Source organism: Salmo trutta, chromosome 5, assembly GCF_901001165.1.
Source record: "Salmo trutta chromosome 5, fSalTru1.1, whole genome shotgun sequence".
Classification (NCBI taxonomy): Eukaryota; Metazoa; Chordata; class Actinopteri; order Salmoniformes; family Salmonidae; genus Salmo; species Salmo trutta.
Genome location: NC_042961.1, coordinates 2,405,161 through 2,419,560, shown reverse-complemented (window position 1 = coordinate 2,419,560; position 14,400 = coordinate 2,405,161). Strand labels below are relative to the sequence as shown.

Genomic DNA, 14,400 nt, shown 5'->3' with positions numbered 1-14,400 from the left:
ACGGAGTGGTTTCCCTCTAATCTCCCAACGGTGGAATGAAAGATGCTGGATTATGTGAGGGAGAACGGGGAAGCCAACACAGAGAAAGGGAGACTGAAACAAGGGAAGCCAAGGAAAGGAGGCAGGGATTAAAGATTATTTGACCCAGTGTGCATCCCAAATGGCTCCCTATATATACCACTATAGCCTCTATGGGCCTTAGTGAAAAGGAATGCACTACGTAGGGAATAGGGTGCCATTTGGGGGCGACACCTAGTTAGGGTTGCTCTACGACCTTGATTCGATGCAGGCTGCACACAGCACCACCAGACCTGGGTTTACATTCTATCTGAAATCTTTCAAATACTTTAAGTGTTTATTCTAGCCTGCCTAGAGTGCCAGATGGGCAGGTTGGCATTTATTGTCATGAATCTTGCCCTGGAGGCAGCTTTGAAGAATGGTCACTAGCTGTCACAGCCACAAAGTCATAAAATTGGATTTTAAACCCACTGTTATCACTAATGCCTAACCCTAACCTTAAATTAAGAACAAAAAGCTTTTTTTAAATGGATTTTTATGACATAGACAATTTTGACTTGGCAGTTAGACTATCTAGTGGAAATCGCTCAGCTCTTCTACAAGGGCAACAATTTGTGACAATAAACGTCAACCTGCGGCAGAATCTCAAGGCTGGTGTAGAGGTTAACAGTGGCTGCTATATATACACCACCCCAGCATGGGTAACAGTGGCTGCTATATATACACCATCCCAGCATGGTTAACAGTGGCTGCTATATATACACCACCCCAGCATGGGTAACAGTGGCTGCCATATATACACCATCCCAGCATGGGTAACAGTGGCTGCTATATATACACCATCCCAGCATGGGTAACAGTGGCTGCTATATATACACCACCCCAGCATGGGTAACAGTGGCTGCTATATATACACCACCCCAGCATGGGTAACAGTGGCTGCTATATACACCATCCCAGCATGGGTAACAGTGGCTGCTATATACACCACCCAGCATGGGTACAGTGGCTGCTATATATACACCACCCCAGCATGGGTAACAGTGGCTGCTATATATACACCACCCCAGCATGGGTAACAGTGGCTGCTATATATACACCACCCCAGCATGGGTAACAGTGGCTGCTATATATACACCACCCCAGCATGGGTAACAGTGGCTGCTATATATACACCACCCCAGCATGGGTAACAGTGGCTGCTATATATACACCACCCCAGCATGGGTAACAGTGGCTGCTATATATACACCATCCCAGCATGGGTAACAGTGGCTGCTATATATACACCACCCCAGCATGGGTAACAGTGGCTGCTATATATACACCACCCCAGCATGGGTAACAGTGGCTGCTATATATACACCACCCCAGCATGGGTAACAGTGGCTGCTATATATACACCACCCCAGCATGGGTAACAGTGGCTGCTATATATACACCACCCCAGCATGGGTAACAGTGGCTGCTATATATACACCACCCCAGCATGGGTAACAGTGGCTGCTATATATACACCATCCCAGCATGGGTAACAGTGGCTGCTATATATACACCACCCCAGCATGGGGTAACAGTGGCTGCTATATACACCACCCCAGCATGGGTAACAGTGGCTGCTATATATACACCACCCCAGCATGGGTAACAGTGGCTGCTATATATACACCATCCCAGCATGGGTAACAGTGGCTGCTATATATACACCATCCCAGCATGGGTAACAGTGGCTGCTATATATACACCACCCCAGCATGGGTAACAGTGGCTGCTATATATACACCACCCCAGCATGGGTAACAGTGGCTGCTATATATACACCACCCCAGCATGGGTAACAGTGGCTGCTATATATACACCACCCCAGCATGGGTAACAGTGGCTGCTATATATACACCATCCCAGCATGGGTAACAGTGGCTGCTATATATACACCATCCCAGCACGGTACCAATCTGGACCCCACTGCTATTCTCCATCTTTATCCCCCTGTTGTTCACTACTATTCCTGTCTTAATAAAGTGACAATTATGGGTGGAAATATATATATTATTATTGTTATTATAATATATATTTTTTTTTACATTTGTTTGTTTTTCTTCTTCCAGTTGACGGAAGGAAGGATGAAGGCAGACCAGGAAGCTCCTCCCCCCTCCCCCGGATTGGAGGATTTGGCGATCCGGTGTCGGGAAGTGTGTCGGTCGTACGGGAAACTCAAAGTCCTGAGTAATCTCAATTTGACCGTGCCACAGGGACACATGTGAGTAATCCACACTGACATTACAGCAAAATCACACTTCATGTCCAAATAATATATAAATAAGTTAATTGAGTGGCACCATTAAGTTTTAGATACTGTATGATGATTTGGACATGAAGCGTGAAAATGCTAATATACTGTAGGTACCTTTGACTTGCATTGGATTTGTGCCACATGTGAAACAATGGCCAAGTAAACAAAACCAAAGCATGGATTGCTATCATACCTTGTCCATAGACTTCTTACAGGGTAAGGAACAGGGCCTGATTACTGAACAGGCACGCAGGGCACGTGCACCAGGGCCCCCGTTTTTTAGCGGGGGTTGTGGGCCTTCTGGAGGTCACAAAATGTGTTGAAATGCAGGAAGTTAGCTATTTTCCAGGACCCCAAATGCAGTAGTCCGGCCTTGGTAAGGAAACCAATATGTAATTTTTTTATTTGGGTCAACTATCCCTTTAAAGCCTAATGATAATCCATACCTTTAACAAGTAAACAACATAATTGCATTCTTGCGTTGCGCACTTGCGTATGGTAAAAATTAGGCTTCACTTGGATTTTCACATGAATCGTGCATTGATGTGATTGGAAGTTTTATGTGAGTTACGATTAAGAGTCAGACCATACTGAGTAATACAGGTAGCAATGCTATCATACTATCATACTATAGTACAGGGGTACTCAACCCTGACCCCACGAGGTCTGGAGTCTGCTGGTTTTCTGTTATACCTGATCATTAATTACACCCACCTGGTATCCCAGGTCTAAATCAGTCCCTGACTAGAGGGGAACAATGACAAAATGCAGTGGAACTGGCTTAGAGCTCCAGAGTTGAGTTTGAGGGCTATAGTAGATATCTATGATTTAGCTCTCATGTCAATTTTTTTAACCCAAAATTCTGTTCTCTCTTACCTTGCAGCTACGGCCTGCTGGGTCCGAGTGGATGTGGGAAGACCACGCTGTTGAAATGCATTCTGGGAACCCTGAAGATCTCCCGAGGGCACATCAGCGTGTTGGGGAAGCCGCCAGCATTTCCTGGACACCAGGTCCCTGGGAGGATGGTGGGGTACATGCCACAGGTAAACTGTTACCTTATAGGTACACAACATACCACAGGTAAACTACATGCCACAGGTAAACTGTTATCTTATAGGTACACAACATACCACAGGTAAACTGTTATCTTATAGGTACACTACATACCACAGGTAAACTGTTATCTTATAGGTACACTACATACCACAGGTAAACTGTTACCTTATAGCGACACAACATACCACAGGTAAACTATTACCTTATAGCGACACTACATACCACAGGTAAACTGTTATCTTATAGGTACACTACATACCACAGGTAAACTGTTACCTTATAGCGACACTACATACCACAGGTAAACTGTTACCTTATAGCAACACTACATACCACAGGTAAACTATTACCTTATAGCTACACTACTTACCACAGGTAAACTACATACCACAGGTAAACTGTTACCTTATAGGTACACTACATACCACAGGTAAACTATTACCTTATAGCTACACTACTTACCACAGGTAAACTGTTACCTTATAGGTACACTACATACCACAGGTAAACTGTTACCTTATAGGTACACTACATACCACAGGTAAACTATTACCTTATAGCTACACTACTTACCACAGGTAAACTACATACCACAGGTAAACTATTACCTTATAGGTACACAACATACCACAGGTAAACTGTTATCTTATAGCTACACTACATACCACAGGTAAACTGTTACCGTATAGGTACACTACATACCACAGGTAAACTGTTACCTTATAGCTACACTACATACCACAGGTAAACTGTTACCTTATAGGTACACTACATACCACAGGTAAACTATTACCTTATAGGTACACAACATACCACAGGTAAACTGTTATCTTATAGCTACACTACATACCACAGGTAAACTGTTACCGTATAGGTACACTACATACCACAGGTAAACTGTTACCTTATAGCTACACTACATACCACAGGTAAACTGTTACCTTATAGGTACACTACATACCACAGGTAAACTGTTATCTTATAGGTACACTACATACCACAGGTAAACTGTTACCTTATAGCGACACAACATACCACAGGTAAACTATTACCTTATAGCGACACTACATACCACAGGTAAACTGTTATCTTATAGGTACACTACATACCACAGGTAAACTGTTACCTTATAGCGACACTACATACCACAGGTAAACTGTTACCTTATAGCAACACTACATACCACAGGTAAACTATTACCTTATAGCTACACTACTTACCACAGGTAAACTACATACCACAGGTAAACTGTTACCTTATAGGTACACTACATACCACAGGTAAACTATTACCTTATAGCTACACTACTTACCACAGGTAAACTGTTACCTTATAGGTACACTACATACCACAGGTAAACTGTTACCTTATAGGTACACTACATACCACAGGTAAACTATTACCTTATAGCTACACTACTTACCACAGGTAAACTACATACCACAGGTAAACTATTACCTTATAGGTACACAACATACCACAGGTAAACTGTTATCTTATAGCTACACTACATACCACAGGTAAACTGTTACCGTATAGGTACACTACATACCACAGGTAAACTGTTACCTTATAGCTACACTACATACCACAGGTAAACTGTTACCTTATAGGTACACTACATACCACAGGTAAACTGTACCTTATAGCTACACTACATACCACAGGTAAACTGTTACCTTATAGCGACACTACATACCACAGGTAAACTATTACCTTATAGCTACACTACTTACCACAGGTAAACTGTTACCTTATAGGTACACTACATACCACAGGTAAACTGTTACCTTATAGCGACACTACATACCACAGGTAAACTATTACCTTATAGCTACACTACTTACCACAGGTAAACTACATACCACAGGTAAACTGTTACCTTATAGGTACACTACATACCACAGGTAAACAGTAGAACATACTCCATAGTATGTCCGTATTCACAAAGCGTCTTACTCGTGTTTAAGGGAGATGTATGTACAGATGAGCTTACCTCCTTACCTCCTCAGCAGCTGCAGGAAACACACAGCTACAGGCAGACTCAGCCTGTCGACAGGTGTGGCACAGATACAGTAGAAGAAGGAGACAGGTGTCTCAATGGATGTATAAATCTGAAGCATTCGTTTAGAACTTCTTTGGTGGTGAGAGGAAGTCCAGTGGCGGGAAGTGGGAGATAGAGCTAGATGAAATTTGTCAGACATTCTGCTAATTTCTCATTGATGAAACATTCGATCCCAATACAGTTTTCTGTTCTCAAAACTAGAAGCTGTTACGAACAGAGGACTGGTTTTATAGGTTTGAACTATTCTAAAAGGGTTTTTTAAATGTTGTTTAGGAGTGCAAGGGCGAATTGAGATATGCGGAACGCCATGGTAACTAGATTAGATGTGTATTTTCACTTGCTAGCCAATCAGTTACTTAGGAATAGAGTCATAGCTGGGGGGTGTCATCCTCTATGGTCCTTGGTTAAGGTAGGGTTAAGGTTAGGGTTTGGGTTAGGTAAGGGTTAAGGTAAGGGTAGGGGTTAAGGTTGGGGTAAGGGTAGGGGTTAAGGTTAGGGTTAGGGTAGGGGTTAAGGTTAAGGTAGGGGTTAAGGTTAGGGTAGGGGTTAATGTTAAAGGGACATTTAAAAAAAATTCAACTTGGGCCTTCTGAGTGGCGCAGCGGTCTAAGGCGTCACTACAGACCCTGGTTCAATCCTAGGCTGTGTTACAGCCGGCCGTGACCGGGAGACCCATGAGGCGGTGCACAATTGGCCCAGCGTTGCCCGTGTTAGGGGAGGGTTTAGCCGGCCGGGATTGTCTTGTCCCATCATGATCTAGCGACTCCTTGTGGCGGGCCGGGCGCAGTGCACGCTGACTTCGGTCGCCAGCTGGACAGTGTTTCCTCCGACACATTGGTGCGGCTGGCTTCCGGGTTAAGCGAGCAGTGTGCCAAAAAGCAGTGCGGCTTGGCGGGGTCGTGTTTCGGAGGACGCATGACTCTCGACCTTCACCTCTCCCGAGTCCATACGGGAGTTGCAGCGATGGGACAAGACTGTAACTACCAATTGGATATCATGAAATTGGGGAGAAAAAGTCCACCAATTGAATACTTTAAAAAAAATGTCCACTTCATGTTCATCATCTCCAGCACCACCACAACATCAACATATGTTAAAATGGAGTGTTTCTATGTTTTGTAGTAAAAAAAATAGAGGAAGATAAGTGTTTTCAATGACATCATCGGTGTGCATCATGTGATTTTAGCCAATTATGAGCAGGCATTGCCTAGTAATTGTCTACTAATTGTCTACTTATCTTCCTCTATCTTTTTTACTACAAATCATAGAAACGCATAATTTTCATATATGTTGATGTTGGGGTGGTGCTGGTGGTGATAAATATGAATTTGAGACATTTAAGGGAAGGTTAGGGGTTAGGGTTAAGGTTAAGGTTAGGGTTATGGTTTAGGGTGGGGATGTCCCTAGGATCCTGGATAGCACTGACCCTTCCCGCATGGTACAGAAGAGGTATCTCGTGTTACTGGCCTGCTACTAGACTCCTAACTTTGGCTGGGCATCTCCTTTTCACTTAAATGAAACCTGGGCATAAGCAGCACAGCTCCGCGAGAGGTTCACGCTGCTCAGCGTAAAATTACGTTCTGGTTCTATTTCCAAGATTTCAACTAACAGCTCACAGCTGAACACAACACACCAAAACACAGCACATACCATGACAAAACATTGTGTTTCCCCTTTAGGACCTGGCGTTGTACAATGAGTTTTCTATCAGTGACACCCTGACGTTCTTCGGACGGATCCACGGCCTGTCAGCTACGGACACCCAGACACGCATGGACTTCCTGGTGGACTTCCTGGACCTACCTCACAACAGCAGCCTGGTTGGAAAACTCAGGTAATTAGGGTTGCAAAATCCCAGTATCTTTCCCAAAGTTCCCAGGATTTCTGGAAACCTTTCCTTCAGCTTTCGGAGCATTGTTAACTCTGGTTAAATAAGTGCCTTTCGCGTCCCTTTGATATTTCTATTTTAAGTACAAGTTGTGCACCAATATTGAATTTTAAAAGCCTGTGATATCAAACTAAGTGTGTTTTAATATAGACCACATTCATTTTTAATATGAATAAAGGCATACTAATGTGCCAAAGTTCTGCATTGTGACATGTCCCTCCGTCAACCCTAGGAAGATGTTAACACACCTAACCCCAACATTTCTCCAAGTTTCACCATCATTGTAAAGTCCTAGTTATGTTGTTGCTTTGACAGTCATTTCTGAAGATGATTATTTATTTCATGTGTTTTGTGATCCCTCATTTTAAGGTCAACCTTGTTACGTGAACTGACCTCTTAACATGGGGAAACTATTTCTCTTTAAATATTTTTTTTCTAAATAATCATTGAACATCTAATAGTCAAATCACAGAGTAAAAACAGGTGAGCTGTTTCTACTCTTTTTATCCATGTTCTGGTGTTTTGTGGTGGGAAATGGCATGGCAGCAAGACTTTGGGGTGACCATCGCTAATTGTGAATGGGAAACTATTCCCACTAATGCCCCAAAAAATTATGATATTCCATTTAAAATTATAAATAAATTACAAACTACGCCTGTCCCAAATATAAGCAGCACTTGGTACTTATGCACATGTCTGCTTATTGACATGTCTGCTGTCCTGTAGTTAATGATTTCGGGAAAGAGGTGGAAAGGGACATTTCAAACATTTTGGGCTCTCCAGTTGGTCTATAGTGGGTTTTAATCTCCTCGCCCTGTGCCTAGACTATGGCTGAGTCCCAAATGGGACAATATACCCAGTATAGTGCACTACTTTTGACTAGTAGTGCACTATATAGGAAATAGGGTGCTGTTTGGGACTCAATATCTCTCATTTTGATCTGGGGGAAAAGTAGTCTACAACCAAGAGAGATAGAAAGAGAAGGAAACTGTTTCCCCCTGAGGAGGTTTATGTTTGTGTGTCACAGGCTTCTGTCATGTAAAAATGCTGTGGAGTCAGCCCGCCCTGTCTGAAACTAAGTAGGTGTTATGCAACAGACATTTGTCAAGACGTCAATGCCAAAAAGAAGCCTCCCTCACTTCCATCAAAACAACTCCTCAATGATTGCTTATTACTTATAGATGTAAAAGTAATAGTACATAGCAAACTGGCCAGTGTTACCTGGCGTTGATTATTCAGTGTAACACTTCTAGTGTTGATTCAGGAGTTAAATTAACACTCAGTGGTGTTAAATAACCCCAGTGTTGGTGTTAATAACCAGAGTTGCTGAAATGGTTGTTCCAGTGTATTGCTTTAGGTAGTGTGATATTTTAGTCTTCCTAACTCTGGCAGTCATTCACAATGCAGGTTGCAGGTGAATAAAAATTCAAAATTTTGGATATCCCCTGTTCTGGCTGGATTTCAATAGGAATGAGACATCACTTTGCAAGCCAGCATAATGTGACATGCAGAACTTGATGTGGCCTGTAAACTATGAGTTGTAGGCCACTGTATAAGAAATATGTATTGTATTGTCTTAAAGGGATACTTCAGGATTTTGGCAATGAGGCCCTTTACATTTTCATGTCTCTGTGTCCAGTATGAAGGAAGTTAGAGGTAGTTTCGCGAGCCACTAGCATTAGCACAATGACTGGAATTCTATGGGAATCTACTAGCGTTGCCAAAATCCCGAAGTATCCCTTTAAATAATTTGTATTTAATGACAGCATATTCACTTAGGACAGGGATGGGCAACTGGCAGCCCATGTGGATTAACAGTTTTTCACTTCAATCAATCAATCAAATGTATTTATAAAGCCCTTCTTACATCAGCTGATGTAACAAAGTGCTATACAGAAACCCAGCCTAAAACCCCAAACATCAAGCAATGCAGATGTAGAAGCACGGTGGCTAGGAAGAACTCCCTAGAAAGGCCAGAACCTAGGAAGAAACCTAGAGAGGAACCAGGCTATGAGGTGTGGCCAGTCCTCTTCTAGCTGTGCCGGGTGGAGATTATAACAGAACATGGCCAAGATGTTCAAATGTTCATAGATGACCAGCAGGGTCAAATAATAATAATCACAGTGGTTATAGAGGGTGCAACAGGTCAGCATCTCAGGAGTAAATGTCAGTTGACTTTTCATAGCCGATCATTCAGAGTATCTCTACCGCTCCTGCTGTCTCTAGACAGTTGAAAACAGCAGGTCTGGGACAGGTAGCACGTTCGGTGAACAGGTCAGGGTTCCACTTGTTATGTCAGGCACTGATAGTCACTCAATTAGCCCATGTTAGCTAACCATTTTAGATTGGTAAGTTAGTCTAGCGGCCAGCTATCTAAACTTGTAGTAATCAATGGCAAAATGTGTAGAATTGCAGGAAATGAGCTCATGATTAGTTCAGAAATTGCCCATCCCTGGCTTAGGATCTCACTTGGTGAAGGCCACAGGACTAAATATGAATTAATTCAACAACCATGCCCTTTGTCACTAACAAATACAGTCATGGGTGGTAACTCTACAATTTAGTTGAAAGTCAACCTTGGAAAAATTCAAATAAGTCTTAACACTAAGTAGTGTGTTAATTTAACGCTGAAGTGTGGAAGTGTGAACCCGTATAGACACTGGAACAGTGTTAAATTGCTGTGTAGCTATCGTCATGGCATCAGCTCATGGGAATCTGAAAAAAGATGGAAGATTACTCTTGGATAATAACTCTTAGATCTGGTATAGTAACTCTTAGATCTGGTATAGTAACTCTTAGATCTGGTATAATAACTCTTAGATCTGGTATAGTAACTCTTAGATCTGGAATAATAACTCTTAGATCTGGTATAATAACTCTTAGATCTGGTATAATAACTCTTAGATCTGGTATAGTAACTCTTAGATCTGGTATAGCAACTCTTAGATCTGGTATAATACCCCTTAGATCTGGTATAATAACTCTTAGATCTGGTATAGTAACTCTTAGATCTGGTATAATAACTCTTAGATCTGGTATAATAACTCTTAGATCTGGTATAACAACTCTTAGATCTGGTATAATAACTCTTAGATCTGGTATAGTAACTCTTAGATCTGGTATAATAACTTAGATCTGGTATAATAACTCTTAGATCTGGTATAATAACTCTTAGATCTGGTATAATAACTCTTAGATCTGGTATAATAACTCTTAGATCTGGTATAGTAACTCTTAGATCTGGAATAATAACTCTTAGATCTGGTATAATAACTCTTAGATCTGGTATAATAACTCTTAGATCTGGTATAGTAACTCTTAGATCTGGTATAGTAACTCTTAGATCTGGTATAATAACTCTTAGATCTGGTATAGTAACTCTTAGATCTGGTATAATAACTCTTAGATCTGGTATAGTAACTCTTAGATCTGGTATAGTAACTCTTAGATCTGGTTTAGTAACTCTTAGACCTGGTATGTAACCATATTATTAAATCATTATTATATCATTAACACACCATATCATTAACACAATTCAGCTGCAGAAGGTCATACATTATAGTAATGTATTTGATGTGATTCAAAATGTTGCATCTTATACAACTGTCAAACATAGAGCAGAACCAACAGCTCTCAGTCCTGTGGGTGTGTGTGTGTGTGTGTGTGTGTGTGTGTGTGTGTGTGTGTGTGTGTGTGTGTGTGTGTGTGTGTGTGTGTGTTTACAGCGGAGGGCAGAAACGGAGGGTGTCTCTGGGAGCAGCCTTACTTCAAAACCCCCAGTTATTGATTCTGGATGAACCCACAGTCGGGGTGGACCCTGTGCTGAGAGCCAAGTATGTACTGGACAACCACACACACATCCAACCAAAACCAAACTGTGAAAACCCAACTATTGTACCCAACCTCATGCCTTCAAAGACCAGTCTCACACCTTTGAGTGCTGATCTAGGATCAGATCCCCCCTCTTATTTATTATGATTTAAAAGGCTTAACAGATCCTAGACCAGCACTCTGAGATGCTTCATGGATAAAGAAAACCCAACCAGGTCAGTGTTTCCCAGGTAACCCAGGCAGGTCATCATGCTAAGACTGCATCCCAGATGGCCCCCTATTCCCTATGTGGTGAACTACTTTAGACCGGGGCACATTGGGGGCCTTTTGGGACACAGATTAAGACATCTTTATGGTTGTAATCAAATCATATCTGCACAAAGTTAGTTTATTCGTTGTGTGACGCTGAAAGGTGGTTCTCTGAACTGCACTCATGTGATGAGTAACCTTGCCTGAGACCTCAAGACCTGCGTTAGCTCCCCAAGCTAATGCCTAGGCTTTAGCTCAACGGGACACGCAGTCGTGTGGTGCGCAGATGATCACATTTGCACACTCTCTCTCTGTTATCTCTACTGCTCGAGGTACAGTACAACATTGTCCCAAACAGCACCCCATGTCCTGTATAGTGCAATACTTTTGACCAGAGCCCTGGTTATAAAACTGCACTTTATAGAGAATAGGGTGCCATTTGGGACCATAGGATGTGCCCTTAAACTGAGTTGTGTCATGTGTCCCTGTAGGATCTGGCAGCATCTAGTAGAGATTGTGAAAACTGGAAAAGTATCAGTCGTCATCACCACTCACTACATCGAGGAGGCCAGGCAAGCCAATGTGGTAAGATACAGTCTATATACATGATAACTACCTACTGATAGACACTACATAGAGGAGGCCAGGCAAGCCAATGTGGTAAGATACAGTCTATATACATGGATAACTACCTACTGATAGACAACTCCCTACTGATAGACAACTCCCTACTCTATATACGTACATGCCATATGTTTTCATAGCTGCTTAGAGGTTCATTTGAGAAAACATTGGTTGTCTCTATACTGTCTCTATGCACTATAACAGTCTCTATACTGTCTCTATACTCTATAACAGTCTCTATACTCTATAACAGTCTCTTTACTGTCTCGATACTCTATAAGTCTCTATACTCTATAACCATCTCTATACTGTCTCTATACTCTATAACAGTCTCTATACTGTCTCTATACTCTATAACAGTCTCTATACTGTCTCTATACTCTATAACATACTCTATACTGTCTCTGTGCATTATACCAGTCTATACTGTCTCTATGCACTATAACAGTCTCTATACTGTCTCTATACTCTATAACAGTCTCTATACTCTATAACAGTCTCTTTACTGTCTCGATACTCTATAAGTCTCTATACTCTATAACCATCTCTATACTGTCTCTATACTCTATAACAGTCTCTATACTGTCTCTATACTCTATAACAGTCTCTATACTGTCTCTATACTCTATAACATACTCTATACTGTCTCTGTGCATTATACCAGTCTATACTGTCTCTATACACTATAACAGTCTCTATACTGGCTCTATACTCTATAACAGTCTCTATACTCTATAACAGTCTCTATACTCTATAACAGTCTCTATACTGTCTCTATACTCTATAACAGTCTCTATACTGTCTCTATTCTCTATAACAGTCTCTATACTCTATAACAGTCTCTATACTGTCTCTATACTCTTTAACAGTCTCTATACTGCCTCTATATTCCGTAGCAGTCTCTATACCCTATAACAGTCTCTATACTCTATAACATTCTCTATACTGTCTCTATACTCTATAACAGACTCTATACTGTCTCTATACTCTATAACAGTCTCTATACTGGCTCTATACTCTATAACAGTCTCTATACTCTATAACAGTCTCTATACTGTCTCTGTGCACTATACCAGTCTATACTGTCTCTATACACTAAAACAGTCTCTATACTGTCTCTATACTCTATAACAGTCTCTATACTGTCTCTATACTCTATAACAGTCTCTATACTGCCTCAATATTCCGTAGCAGTCTCTATACTCTATAACAGTCTCTATACTGTCTCTATACTCTATAACAGTCTCTATACTGCCTCTATATTCCGTAGCAGTCTCTATACTCTATAACAGTCTCTATACTGTCTCTATACTCTATAACATTCTCTATACTGTCTCTATACTCTATAACAGACTCTATACTGTCTCTATACTCTATAACAGTCTCTATACTGTCTCTATACTCTATAACCATCTCTATACTGTCTATACTCTATAACAGTCTCTATACTGTCTCTATACTCTATAACAGTCTCTATACTGTCTCTATACTCTATAACAGTCTCTATACTGTCTCTGTGCACTATACCAGTCTATACTGTCTCTATACTCTATAACAGTCTCTATACTGTCTCTATACACTATAACAGTCTCTATACTGGCTCTATACTCTATAACAGTCTCTATACTCTATAACAGTCTCTATACTGTCTCTATACTCTATAACAGTCTCTTTACTGTCTCTATACTCTATCAGTCTCTATACTCTATAACCATCTCTATACTGTCTCTATACTCTATAACCATCTATATACTGTCTCTATACTCTATAACAGTCTCTATACTGTCTCTATACTCTATAACAGTCTATATACTCTATACCAGTCTCTATACTGTCTATATACTCTAGAAAAGGCTCTATACTGTCTCTATACTCTATAACAGACTCTATACTGTCTCTATACTCTATAACATACTCTATACTGTCTCTATACTCTGTAACAGTCTCTATACTTTCTCTATACTCTATAACAGTCTCTATACTGTCTCTATACTCTATAACAGTCTCTATACTCTATAACAGTCTCTATACTGTCTCTATACTCTATAACAGTATCTATACTGTCTCTATACTCTATAACATACTCTATACTCTATAACAGTCTCTATACTGTCTCTATACTCTATAACAGTCTCTATACTGTCTCTATACTCTATAACAGTCTCTATACTGGATTTGGAATCAAGTGTTTAATGTGAGGTGACAGTATGAATGTCACCTTTATTTGAGGGTATTTTAATACGTATCTGTTTTACCGTTGAGGAATGAAAGCACTTTATGTATCTAGTCCCCCCATTTTAAAGATGTCATAAGTATTTGAACAAATTCCCTAATAGTGTATTAAAGTAGTCAAACGTTTAGTATTGGTCCCATATT

General features: G+C 40.9%; 1 protein-coding gene across 1 annotated transcript in view; it reads left to right on the top strand.

The window, feature by feature from the left end:
* Positions 1-14,400, top strand: part of LOC115193514 (ABC transporter G family member 20) — a 38,511-nt gene that overhangs the window by 1,726 nt on the left and 22,385 nt on the right. The window contains exons 2-6 of the mRNA XM_029752206.1: positions 2,127-2,278; positions 3,195-3,354; positions 7,112-7,266; positions 11,046-11,153; positions 11,892-11,985. Of these exons, the coding sequence (XP_029608066.1) occupies positions 2,142-2,278; positions 3,195-3,354; positions 7,112-7,266; positions 11,046-11,153; positions 11,892-11,985 (654 nt within the window). The 5' untranslated portion in view covers positions 2,127-2,141. The remainder of the gene's footprint in view (positions 1-2,126; positions 2,279-3,194; positions 3,355-7,111; positions 7,267-11,045; positions 11,154-11,891; positions 11,986-14,400) is intronic.